The sequence below is a fragment of the Lipotes vexillifer genome, unplaced genomic scaffold (assembly GCF_000442215.2).
Source record: "Lipotes vexillifer unplaced genomic scaffold, Lipotes_vexillifer_v1.1 scaffold301, whole genome shotgun sequence".
Classification (NCBI taxonomy): domain Eukaryota; kingdom Metazoa; phylum Chordata; class Mammalia; order Artiodactyla; family Lipotidae; genus Lipotes; species Lipotes vexillifer.
Genome location: NW_006792529.1, coordinates 1407284 through 1419321, shown reverse-complemented (window position 1 = coordinate 1419321; position 12038 = coordinate 1407284). Strand labels below are relative to the sequence as shown.

General features: G+C 40.4%; 1 protein-coding gene across 1 annotated transcript in view; it reads right to left on the bottom strand.

Annotated features, from left to right (window-relative positions):
• The window catches only part of AFF1 (ALF transcription elongation factor 1), a 127053-nt gene that overhangs the window by 36964 nt on the left and 78051 nt on the right, over positions 1 to 12038 (bottom strand). The window contains exons 5-8 of the mRNA XM_007465723.1: positions 9565 to 9651; positions 8609 to 8645; positions 4973 to 5024; positions 4703 to 4705 (exon numbers count right to left, since the gene is read on the bottom strand). Coding sequence (XP_007465785.1) covers positions 4703 to 4705; positions 4973 to 5024; positions 8609 to 8645; positions 9565 to 9651 — 179 coding nt within the window. The remainder of the gene's footprint in view (positions 1 to 4702; positions 4706 to 4972; positions 5025 to 8608; positions 8646 to 9564; positions 9652 to 12038) is intronic.

Here is a 12038-nt window from a genome sequence, read left to right as displayed (position 1 = left end):
TCCTAAAGCCAGAACCCCAAGAATTAAACTGACTATTCCAAAAGACTATAATTCTACTATGAAAGGAGGTGATTCTGCATTTGGGAGTTTCAGCATTTTCTAAATATTGATTTAATGTGTCCTAGTAACTGTAATTCTGAAATAAGCAGATTAAACATTGCACATAATGACCATTTGTTTGCTTTCACCTAAGCATGAAAATTTCTTCAATACCCAATATTAGAAATTCTCATTTCTTCACAGCATGGCTAATGGTAACTCACACACACACACAAAAAAAACAGCTATATTCCTTATTCTCTTTCATTTTACACCTCTACTTTTTCTCTTGAAAACAAACAGAACATCTCCTTCTATATCTAGATTAATAAAATAGTTATGAATACCAAAAACTTCGGATTCACAACCACTTGTTAAGTTTGGAGTGAAAATAAAGTGCATCTTTTTCCAGCAATGCCAGATATTTGAGAACTGAGAATTATTATTAACAACAAGATCTCCATTTACATTCTGAGAAGCTGAAGGTTTAATGTAGACCTACAAATGTATTACTGACCAGTACAAATGTTTGTTACTTGTTTTCAGAAGAGCTGAAGAACTGTTAATAAGGGATAGGGGTATAATCTCAAGGACAAATAAATTATAAGTTTTGCCCATTAGGGTGAGCTCTGCTACTTCAAACATACATTTATCAGCAAACAGCACTTTAAGTCAGAGCTGTCAACTGAAATAAAAATCCCAGGTAAGACACCTTCATATAGCACTTTTTAAAAAAAATTATAGTTGATTTATAATTGTTGTGTTAATTTCTGCTGTAGAGCAAAACGATTCAGTTATACACACACACACACACACACACACACATACAATACACATTGTTTTTTATACTCTTTTCCATTATGGTTTATCACAGGATATTGAATATAGTGCCCTGTGCTATACAGTAGGACCTTGTTATTTATCCATTCTATATATACTAGTTTGCATCTAGCACAACTTTTTAAAATAAGACAAAAAGAACTACCTAGAAAAGTAAAAAACTTTTTTCCTTAGGTCAAATATGATTTAAACGAACAAGTAAGGCATTTCTTCAGACTTAATTCTCGGACATTTCAGCTGACACTTGTCCTGATATGATGATTTTATACTGCAGTAAACTGACAGACTGGGTCTTCCTTAGTTCTTTAGCAAGGTATTTAAAATAATGTTTTGAGTAAAAGTTTAAAACTCAGGCTCATTTAAAAAGGTATCAGACTCTTCCCAGCCTTTGTTAACTTTGCACCATTCCGTCTCGTCACACTTTCAGGACAATCCCAATCTTCACATCCAAATATTTCCCTCATTTCAAAAGAAACTTCCCAAGTAAGTAATAAAAATTCCAAATTGCTATAACTGCTCATTTCTGTCTCTTAGTCTAAATAGGTAGTGACGATTTCTGAAGCAAAAATAAGAAACATAAAGGAGGGCACCATCTAGTAAGGACTTGGCAGTTTGGGGGTAGGATAGGGGAAGGGAGGGAGAAGTAAGTTAGCCACAATAATGCCCATCAACTGCTCTATAGTTTCTAAAACATTAACATGTTATCCCTTTTGAGAGGTTGGCAAAAGCACTGACATTAGGACACTGTGTTTGACTGTACAGAAAGGGAACTATCCACAATCACGTGAAGGACATAATAGCTGTACAGAAAAAGGAAATACTTTGGTACTTTGCCCTGAGAACTCAACACACCCAAGTCGTGGAAAGGAAGAGGATTCCAAAGCTAGGAGCCCTTAAACCAACATTCCCCCGCTTCAAACTTAGAGGCAAATAGCACTGGATCCCTAGCTTATCACCTCCCTGAGGTACCTGGTAGAAAGAATTCATCATTTGATAATTAACTAGAGCTTCAACTACAGAGATTAAAAGTAACAGATTTAGCACATTTCTTTCACACCGACATCCTCTATGAGCTGGCTAACCGTCCCCTGCCCCCAAGCCTGGACAGATGTGAGAGTTAATACAGACTCTCCACAGTTTATTCTCTAGTGCCAGGCCCCTCTTTTTCCCTTTTATATGTACTGCTCTGCTTCTGCAAGGAGGCCCAAATACTAGTAACTCTGAAAGAAAAAGCAGTAAGACCTATATGGATTTTTAAAACCGAAGTACAAATGACCCTGTAATTAACATTTTCTTTCCTGACATTCAAAGTGCATTAGACCATCTCCCTGCCACTCTATGTGACATTCAAACAGTTTAACTGCTTGTCAAAGAACCCTAATGCTGACACTAGATCAAATTAACCTTCGAGCACTAAGAGATGTGCCATACTAACTCTGAAACGACTGTACTCTACAGATTAATTGGGACACTGCTTTCATCCAAGCTCCATAAAAGTGATTTCTTTTTCCCATAGGTACATTTCATTTTGGCACTTATCAATACCACCAGCCCCACCATACACAACCCTTCATATCCACCCAGTCTATTACCTTCTTTTCTCTATCACTCTTGTCCTCTTCACCTGTACTAGGCCCTACTTTCATTCCTTCTCCAAGTTTATTAGGATCAAAACAAATATTCTTTTCTAGGTAATTTTTTTTTTAATTTGGTCACACTGTGCAGCCATGCAGGATCTTATTTCCCCAACCAGGGATCGAACCCAGGCCCCAGCAGTGACAGCACAGAATCCTAACCACTGGACCGCCAGGGAATTCCCTCTAGATAATTTTTTTAAGAGAATCTTTTTTAATCAATTTATTTTAATTTTGGTTGTGTTGATTCTTCGTTGCTGCGCGCGGGCTTTCTCTAGTTGAGACGAGCAGTGACTACTCTTCGTTGCGGTGTGCGGGCTTCTAATTGCGGTGGCATCTCTTGTTGCGGAAGCACGGGCTCCAGGCGCGAGGGCTTCAGCAGTTGTGGCTCACTGGCTCTAGAACGCAGGCTCAGTAGTTGTGGTGCATGGGGCTTAGTTGCTCCGTAGCACGTGGGATCTTTCCAGACCAAGGCTCGAACCTGTGTCCCCTGCATTGGCAGGCGGATTCTTAACCACTGCGCCACCAGGGAAGTCCCCCCTCTAGGTAATTTCATATAGGGTAAACCAATAGTTTTTATCTAGAAAACACTACATATGTCATAATATATGAGCATATAAACTTGCAGGCACCTCTGACTTCAGTGGTTTAACTCACTTAATCAGGAGAACCACCCATTTCTCTGAGTAGCAAAATTGTCACGGAAAATGGTCCGAATCCCTAGCAACTACCTCGTCAGAAAGCTGATGAAAGTTGGTGTGGGAGGCTGCAGCTTTGGCCTGCACGGGCCCAGATCAGACCCAGCTGCCCTTCTTCCTCTACACACAGTTCCCAGGGACACAGCCACTTCCTCCCTTTGGTGCCACTGCTTCCACCCGCTCATTCCTCAGGGAGCTCCTCCTTTCTGTTCTTACTGCCAAGTGGGATGCTCTCAGCTCCCCTTTCCTTGCTGCCCCCTCCAAAGACCATCAGCCGGGGCCTCTTATGGTCTAAACAGCTTTACTATCAACCATCACAAACAGCACAAGGTGTAAACCCTCGGGGAAGTCACAGAGAGTCCACACAATTATTGTAAGTGTGGTCCTTGGCACCGTCCTGTCTATTCTCCACCAGCCATCAGATAGATTATATTTAGAGAAGGAGGTAGTTGGTTAAGCTAAGTCGGTTATTCTAGACTTTCAGAACTCAAGGGTAAAAAAAGTTTTTTAAACAAAAAGAAAGGGGATAAAAGAAAAGGCCATAAAAGAAACAGGCAAAGAATAACATAGGGTTAATTTTTTTTTTCTAGTAAAGGACAATAAAAATAAGCAAAACCTCACCATCAGCCAGAACGACAAATGAAACAGATTTTTATTACACATACAAAAATCCATCCTTCAAACTATAATAAACTTATCTTTTTAAAAATTTTTTATTTTTTTGTTTTTGGCCATGCCACACAGCTTGTGGGATCTTAGCTCCCTGACCAGCGATCAAACCCGCACCCTGCACAGTGAAAGCGCACTGTCCTAACTAACTACTGGACCTCCAGGGAACTCCCAATAAATTTATCTTTTTAACAACAACAACAACAAATTGTTATTCTTTTTATCTTACTTTGCTGTGGAGGTGTGAAAACAATTGCATCAAGGACCTGGCACGTAGGAATAGTGATTTAACCCCGTTCCATATTCAGTCATGGTGAGGAGATAAAAGAAGCTCTTTGCCTCAACTGTACAGTTTTTTAAATATTCAGTCCACAGCAACACCCCCTCCCAAAATACACGGAACAAATACTAAGCCTCAAAAATAGAAGAAAGCTGGAGCTTGAACCTGATATCCTCAGAGACTAGCAACTCTGTGTTAGTAACTGATCAAATACTGAGGAGAGAAAGGCCTCCTCACTTAGTCCCTGAACCACTGCTAGTCATGAAAAGAAAGAAATACTTGTTCAACACCACCAAGAAATGACAAATTGGGGCAAAATGCTGGTTTAAAAATCTTTACTTTGTAGTTTCAACTGTTCCAAAAACCCAAAATATATCTGGACTTACTTGGCCTTAATAAAGCACAGCTGGGCAGTAAGACTCATTCTTTATTAGTTAAAACTAGGCCAAAAAAGTGGCAGAAAGTCTGAAATTGTGCACATCCCCCAAAATTTGTTTCCACAAGCTAAAACTATTTAAGACTGAAATTTATAAAGCTAAAACCTTCTATTTTCCACAGTTAATATGTAAATAATGGCTCAAATGCCTTTCTTTTTGAGAAAACCCCTTAGCAAACTCTTAAGGTACCTAAACCTTCAACAGGAGAATTTAATCCAAATAGAAATGTTGGTCATTTCTTCCCTTTACACTGCAGCAGTATTTTATGAGTCATTACTTGAAAGCAAGGAGGAAAAAAAATCTAAGCAACAGATTTACATGGGAAATTACAATGTTATATTATAAACTTTTAACAAACAAAAGCATTTTACTTACGATGTTCCCTGCTGAGAATTACTGTGGGTTTTTGAAGATGTATCATATTGTTCTGTGAGCGAGGGAAAAATGATCAGAGGAGAACAATGACAAATTCATGAGATCGTTAGCTATAAATTCCTTCTTTTTTTGCTGTCCCCCCACTTTAACCTAAACACTCAGTATACTTAAATTATGTCAACCAGAGTGCTATACACTGCTTATAAAATAACATTTATGTTACGTCTAGAGAGAGGGCTTGCGCAGAACTGGAAAGCCCTAAAAAGAGTGAACACACTTTCGAAAGTGCCACCCGGCATGCCGACCACACTGCCATGGGCAGGAGACTCTCCTTGCTGTCAGCTGGTGGGGCTCCCTTGTGGAAGCACTAGGATGGGGCTGCAGCCACCCTCACCTGGTTTCACGTCACATATCTATCTGTGATTTGCTAGCACACTCTTTTATAGACTCTGTCCTTGGCCCACTGTGCTCCCACCCATCCCCCCACTATTCAACAGCCCCCATTCGTTTATTCAACTGCTATTTACCAACTGCCTATTAGACACCAAGATGTTCAAGGCATCTGACCCAGACCTCGATGAGTGTACAGCTGACTGAGGGACATCCAACAGGCACGTGTTATCTACAACCCTAGGCAATGCAAAATCAGCACGAAAACAAATCATTTAAGTGAACTGTCCCAGGAATCTACAGATTGGTCACTCTGTTGGTCATGACAAAAGGCGGCAAATTAGAAAAGAAACAAAATTAATTGTGTCACAAAGGATGGGTGAGATTTTGACAGAATGACTGCTGGCAAGAGGGAGATGAGGGTGGGGAAGGCCTTCAGGCAGAAGAGACAGTGAGCGAAGGTCTAACATGGGAGGAGTTGAAATGGTACAGATTATGACAGGGGAAGGCTGGGGTGTAGAGTGTGTGGTGGGCAGCATGGGGGGACCAGGGAAGTCAGATTTTAGAGGGCTCTGAGTGCCACAATAGGATGTTAAAACTTCAGTTGTCAGGGAATGAGACATCTCCAAAGCACGATGCAGCTATTCCTCAGAAAGATTAACCTGCTGGTGCTACCTGATGTAACCTAGAAAGGAATGGGAAATGTTAAGTGTGGAGGCTGCAGACCAGCTGGGAGGCTGTGTTTGTCTAGGCCTCAGGTAATATGGACCTGAAGCAGAAGGGGAATGGAAATACGGGTGCCTTTCAGACAGGGGTGAGTGGCCACAAATGTCATGTGGAGGCCCTTGAATATTTGCAATTAAACACTTTATCCTCATGGTGGCAGCAGCTCTTATATGATATTTTTAAATTGCTTGCCCTTCTGGCTAGCAAGCTAGGGCTGGCACTACAAATTAGAGGGGCTGAAGTACACTCACATGTACTCCTACACAGTCATCTTGACCCGGTCCTAAGCTCAACGAGGCTCTGGTAATCCTTAGGCAGCCGTGTTTTTTGCACACGCGAACATAAATACTGGGACATACAAGTAAAATCCCTATACTTCATTCTCTACAGACTGTCAGCTGGCGGGGTTCCCTTGTGGAAGCACTAGGATGGGGCTGCAGTCACCCTCACCTGGTTTCACGTCACATATCTATTCGTGATTTGCTAGCACTCCCTTTTATAGACTCTGTCCTTGGCCCACTGTGCTCCCACCCATCCCCCCACTATTCAACAGCCCCCATTCGTTTATTCAAAAAACCACAATTTTTCAAGAAATCTGAATTATCTTGCTGGGCATACTTTGAGAAATATATGTCACACTCCACTTTTCTGAAAGCTGTATCTGCACACACTCCATTCCTTCTTCATCCAACATACAACCAGACCCCTCCAGGATCCAACTAGGCCCCCCAAAGGCCACATTCTCACAGAGGTAGAAAGGGTTTCCAGCAGCAGCATAGAAGACCCCAAGGTAAGCATCTGCTGAGCCAAGACCTACAGGAGACCTGCCAGTGTCTGAAAACTTCTCATCAGGGCAAGGAGGAATCAGCCTACACTATTCCACAGGCCTGGAGGGCCACCACCACTGGCCAAGAAAGTGCTTACCAGCTCATGTTCAACTATATTTTGCTAAAAGGAGAAATCAGACAGTTTAAAGGATTACAGGGTCTTTCTAAACCAGGAGGTAGCAATCATGCAAGCTGTAAGTAATTCAGTGGAAGGCATATAATCTGCATGACTGGCAGCCCTAGCAAATTTGGGGGTGGGGTGAGGGGCAAGAGGTAAAGGAACGCACAGCAATCCTGCCCACAGCTGAGCTGGTGACCCACCTGCAGACTTATGCCACTTCACCCATTATCTATCTTTGGATAGGCTGCCAAGATGTTGAGAAAAAAAGATTTCCCAGTCTCCCCAATACTGTGCAAGACGATCAGGTTTATCTCTCTGCATCTGGGGGAAATTTATTTACTTTTATTATTTATTTTTGGCCACACCACACAGCATATGGGATCTTCGTTCCCTGACCAGGGATCAAACCTGTGCCCCCTGCAGTGGAAGCATGGAGTCTTAACCATTGGACCGCCAGGGAAGTCTCTGGGGGAAATCAGTTAGGAGTTATTTGCAAAGTCTTATTCAGTACTTCTAGAGCAGGGGGCAGCAAACATTTTCTGTAAAGGTCTGATAGTAAATATTTTAGACTTTGCATGCCATACCTTGTGGCGTAATAATAAATGAATGAGCACGGCTGTGTCCTAATAAAACCTTCTTTACAAAAACTAGCTGTACAACAAATTTGACTCTCAGGCTATAGTGTGCCTAACCCTGTTCTAGAGGAAGATTATTTCATTTCTTGTTTTTCTCATCCTTTTTACTCTCCTCATATCCTTGCAATTTAAACAACAGGATAACCAAGGGAAAAACACAGGTGAGGAAAAAGACTAAGGTGGAGATATTTCAAGAAGAGTCACCTCTATGGAATATCTATGAGCAATCTTCTCCCAACACATATATGCACACCACGCACCCTACTTTGGTCTCCCTATCCTTTGAAAACTAACACTTCATAACTTGGGCACTCACCATATGTTGATGAACTAAATGATTGCAAATACACCAGTCATTTTTGTAAGGCCTGAAATGCCTTGTATGTAGTTGGGACACAAAGAATTTCATGAACCAAGAGGTTACTGATAAAGAGAAAGGCTGGATCTAGTTAGCTTTCTTCTGTTTCCCACTGAATTCTCAAGTATTTACAATCCATTAAAAGGAACCAAAATAAGAATTACATGACAAATACATATAGAAGGTCTAGAGAAGCTATGTGCTCTCTTCCTTATAAAAATTTCTTGGTTTTGTTTAAAATAAATACAAGAAACACACAAAATACCCCAATCTATTCTTATATACAATTCCTGGGTAACAATGCATTTAGAGTCACTCTCAAGATATTTATCCTATGTGAGGTAATACCAAATTATATTTTATTTGTTAGGTACTTTACTAAGACATCTTCATTAACTCTTTGCAATAACCTGAAACTCCACCTAAAGAACAGCTTTATGTTTGCCCTTCCTTCCTATTCTTTAACCATAGGAAGTCTTCATCTCTGCTGGAGCATTTTTCATTAATGTTTTCTACATTAAAACAGTAAAAACACGCTTTATTCTCCAATGCAATAATCAGTTCCACATATTTACTTACTTTGGTTTAGGGTTGCAGAACTGATATGCTGAGAATCCTAGAAAGAAAAATAAAAATCTCTAGTTAATAAAATATTAAGGTTTATAAATCCAAGGTTGCATCACTTAAATCTGATAAATATTGATAAATCTAATTTTTAATAAAATAGGTTGTATTGCTTCTGTTGTTTCCTAAAGTTTATTCTTCCCTTTGGTGTCAAGGATTTTCAACACAAAGTATAATGTTTTACCTTAAAATCAATAATACTAAATTACATTTTTTGAGAAAAAAACTATCATTAGAAAATATGTAAAGTATCTAACATGGTAAATTCTGGTTTGGGTAGATAAAACCTCAGTGACATCATGGAAAGCAAGAGTGATAATATATTAACAATGTGCATGTGTAACAGGCTGGACTGAACACAGATCTGAAGGTGTTATTTCTATATTCTGAATGTTATCCAAAAGTAGAAAAGGCAAGGGGACAGTGTTGTTAATATACTGTTCACAAATACTTTAACAGAAATGTGCAAGGAGGCAGTTCACCTTGCTATTAAAACCACCACGAATGCAGCTGATTGCATTAAACTTTAAGAAAATGTAGGAGGTATGACAAGTGTAAATGTGTATCTGTAACGTATCTAAGTCCCGAACTAGGAAGCAGACACCTTACCTCACTTAATTCTCCTGTACCTCTTCTGAAGTAAAGAACCTCAAAAATGAATTTACTGTAAACTCCTGAATACTTTCATAAGCTACAAAACCCTATACAAATGTAAGATGTTCTTACTGACATAACTGGAGAGTGAAGTATTTGAAAGCATTAGGAAGCACTTTAGTAGCTAAATTAATTGCAATATTAACCTAATCTCTAAAGAGTTTCAACAAATACTACTTGATTAATCTGGCACACAGCGATACTTCACACTTGTCACTGGTGTGGATGCAGTGCCTGCTAGACTTGTAAGGAATTACCTTTGCAGGAAAAGGAAATTTGGAGGGCTCAGCTGTACTAGGCGTGTGTATTGCTGTCAAAGGAGGAGGCCATGAATGGGTCATTTCCTGGAAAGAGATTTGGAACGGGAAGAAAAAGTAAATTATAAATAGAACATTTATTGCTATTTAACTTTTTAAACTGAATGTAGAGTGGAGTGATGGTAAATGAAAAGTGAAATCTTAAAAGTTATTTCATTTACGTTTTAAAAAAGCTCCTACTTCATGGGCTATGTTCAAAAGCTGAAGCCCTCCAACAAACAGAACTGAAAAGAAATCAGTTTGAAGAAGAAAAACAAGAGCATAGAACAGGAATGGTCTTAACACTCTGAGCAGCATGAAGCATAAAAACGGTAGTAGGTAGTACCAGAGCTTGTGTAACTATGAAAACTCAGTCCTGTCTCAATGCTTTCTTTCTCTCTCAGCTTCTTTATTGCATTTCCTGGAATTATTTAAGTTCAAAGGAAGAAGAACTTTCCTGTTTGACTTAAGCAAACAAGTAATTCAGGTCACTTGTTCCACTTGGGAGAGTTTTAATGGATTTGACCCTTCCCTGATACACATTATTAGTACATAAGAACTTTTGCAGAGAAGGCCTTAAAAAGTGACCGTCCCTTTTCATTAACAGAAGCTTCATTTCTATTCACTGCTTTCATGGAAGCAAGATTTCTATATCTTCCAAATTAATATATTTATCTTGACATGAGTTCTTTTTTCTAAGCACATTCACTCGCTGGAAAACAAAATGTCATATTAAAGGTGTCTAATCGCAAATATGCACACGCACACACACTTTGTTGAAGAGCTAAAATGGCACTGGAGATTAACGCCAGCCCCTTCCTTTTACCGCTGAGAAAAACAAGGTCTAAAATGACAGGATCAGGTCCCCCAGGAAGCCAATGGCTTGAGAGCACAGGGAATGGCCCCTTTTGCGTTGGAGTCTGAGAGAAAGAAGTCCATCCCCACGTGTGTCAGACCTGCCTGGCAAACTGGCTTAAGATTGACAAGCAACCCTCCACCAGCACACTGGGGACCCCAGATAACACTATGTTACCTCACCTGTACAACACACTGTGTTTTGTTTTGTTTTTAACATCTTTATTGGAGTATAATTGCTTTACAATGGTGTGTTAGTTTCTGCTTTATAACAAAGTGAATCAGTTATACATATACATATATCCCCATATCTCTTCCCTCTTGCGTCTCCCACCCTCCCACCCTCCCTATCCCACCCCTCGAGGTAGTCACAAAGCACCGAGCTGATATCCCTGTGCTATGCAGCTGCTTCCCACTAGCTATCTATTTTACATTACACACTGTGCTTTTTCCCAAGTGCTGACCAACCTCTCCATCACCACAGAAATGCCATCTGACCCTTCCAACAACTGGAGATGGAGCTGGGCAAGCATCCCCATTCCCCACCTCTGCGCACATCTTCTCTGCCCTTCCCCACAGCCAGCCGCCCTCCGGGTTGCTAGAACCTCAGGACAGACAGAAATGACCTGGCACAGTGACAAGCAAAGTAACCGATGCTGGCTCGAGTAATTTTTGTTAAGGGTGATATCATGCCCTTGCTCACTTGACTAACCATCTTTTGTTCAGTACAAAAGAGGAATTCTATACTAAAGTATAATGGAAAGAGTAGCAGCTCTGGAGCCAGGGACCCAGATTGGATCTTAACTCTGACCCTGTTGCTCAGGTCCGCCTGAGGAGTTTGAGCTCTCTGAGCCTTAAGTTCTCAGGAAGAGGTGGACGAAGACCACTTATTTTTCAGAGCATAAAGTGCTGGAATACACGGTCAGAGAAAGCACTTAAAAAATTAAAAGCCTAGTTTTTAAAGAATTTTAATACTGCACCAAAGAGTTTCCTGTTTTATTTATTTATTTGACTATACTCTAAGGTATGGGATCATGAGAATGTTACGATGTAAAAACTTGAATTGCAAAGGTGTCTGAAAGTATCATCCTTCTGTCTTCCAAGAATTTCTTTATAAAATCCCAGTGGTGTCTATGACTTTTAGTCACCAATGATTCCCAGGAAATATCTATTGTACTCTCAATGCCTAAGGCTGCCCCGGCTATTAAATTAGGCAGTTGGAAAGTGCATAAACTCTTTCAGGCCTTAAGTGGTTTGCTGATAGTGTGAAAGAATTTATATACTTCCCTAAATGCTCAGCTTACTAGGAGAAGTTAGGCCTTACGAGAATTGGGGCCATAAGGAGAGAAGGGTGCCCAGAATTGCAGGGCCCTCAATTCACTCCCTACTTTAACAATGACTTATCACGTGAATGGGGGTAAATCACTTAGCACCTGCTTCATTCCTGGCCTTCCAGGTGCCACAGCTGCTATCTCCTCCCCACTCTCCACCCTGCTCATTTTGCTCTAGACACTCTGTCTAGTTATCGCTGTTTTTCTAATACACCAACCTGTTCCCACCTCAAGGCTTCTGCACTCTTT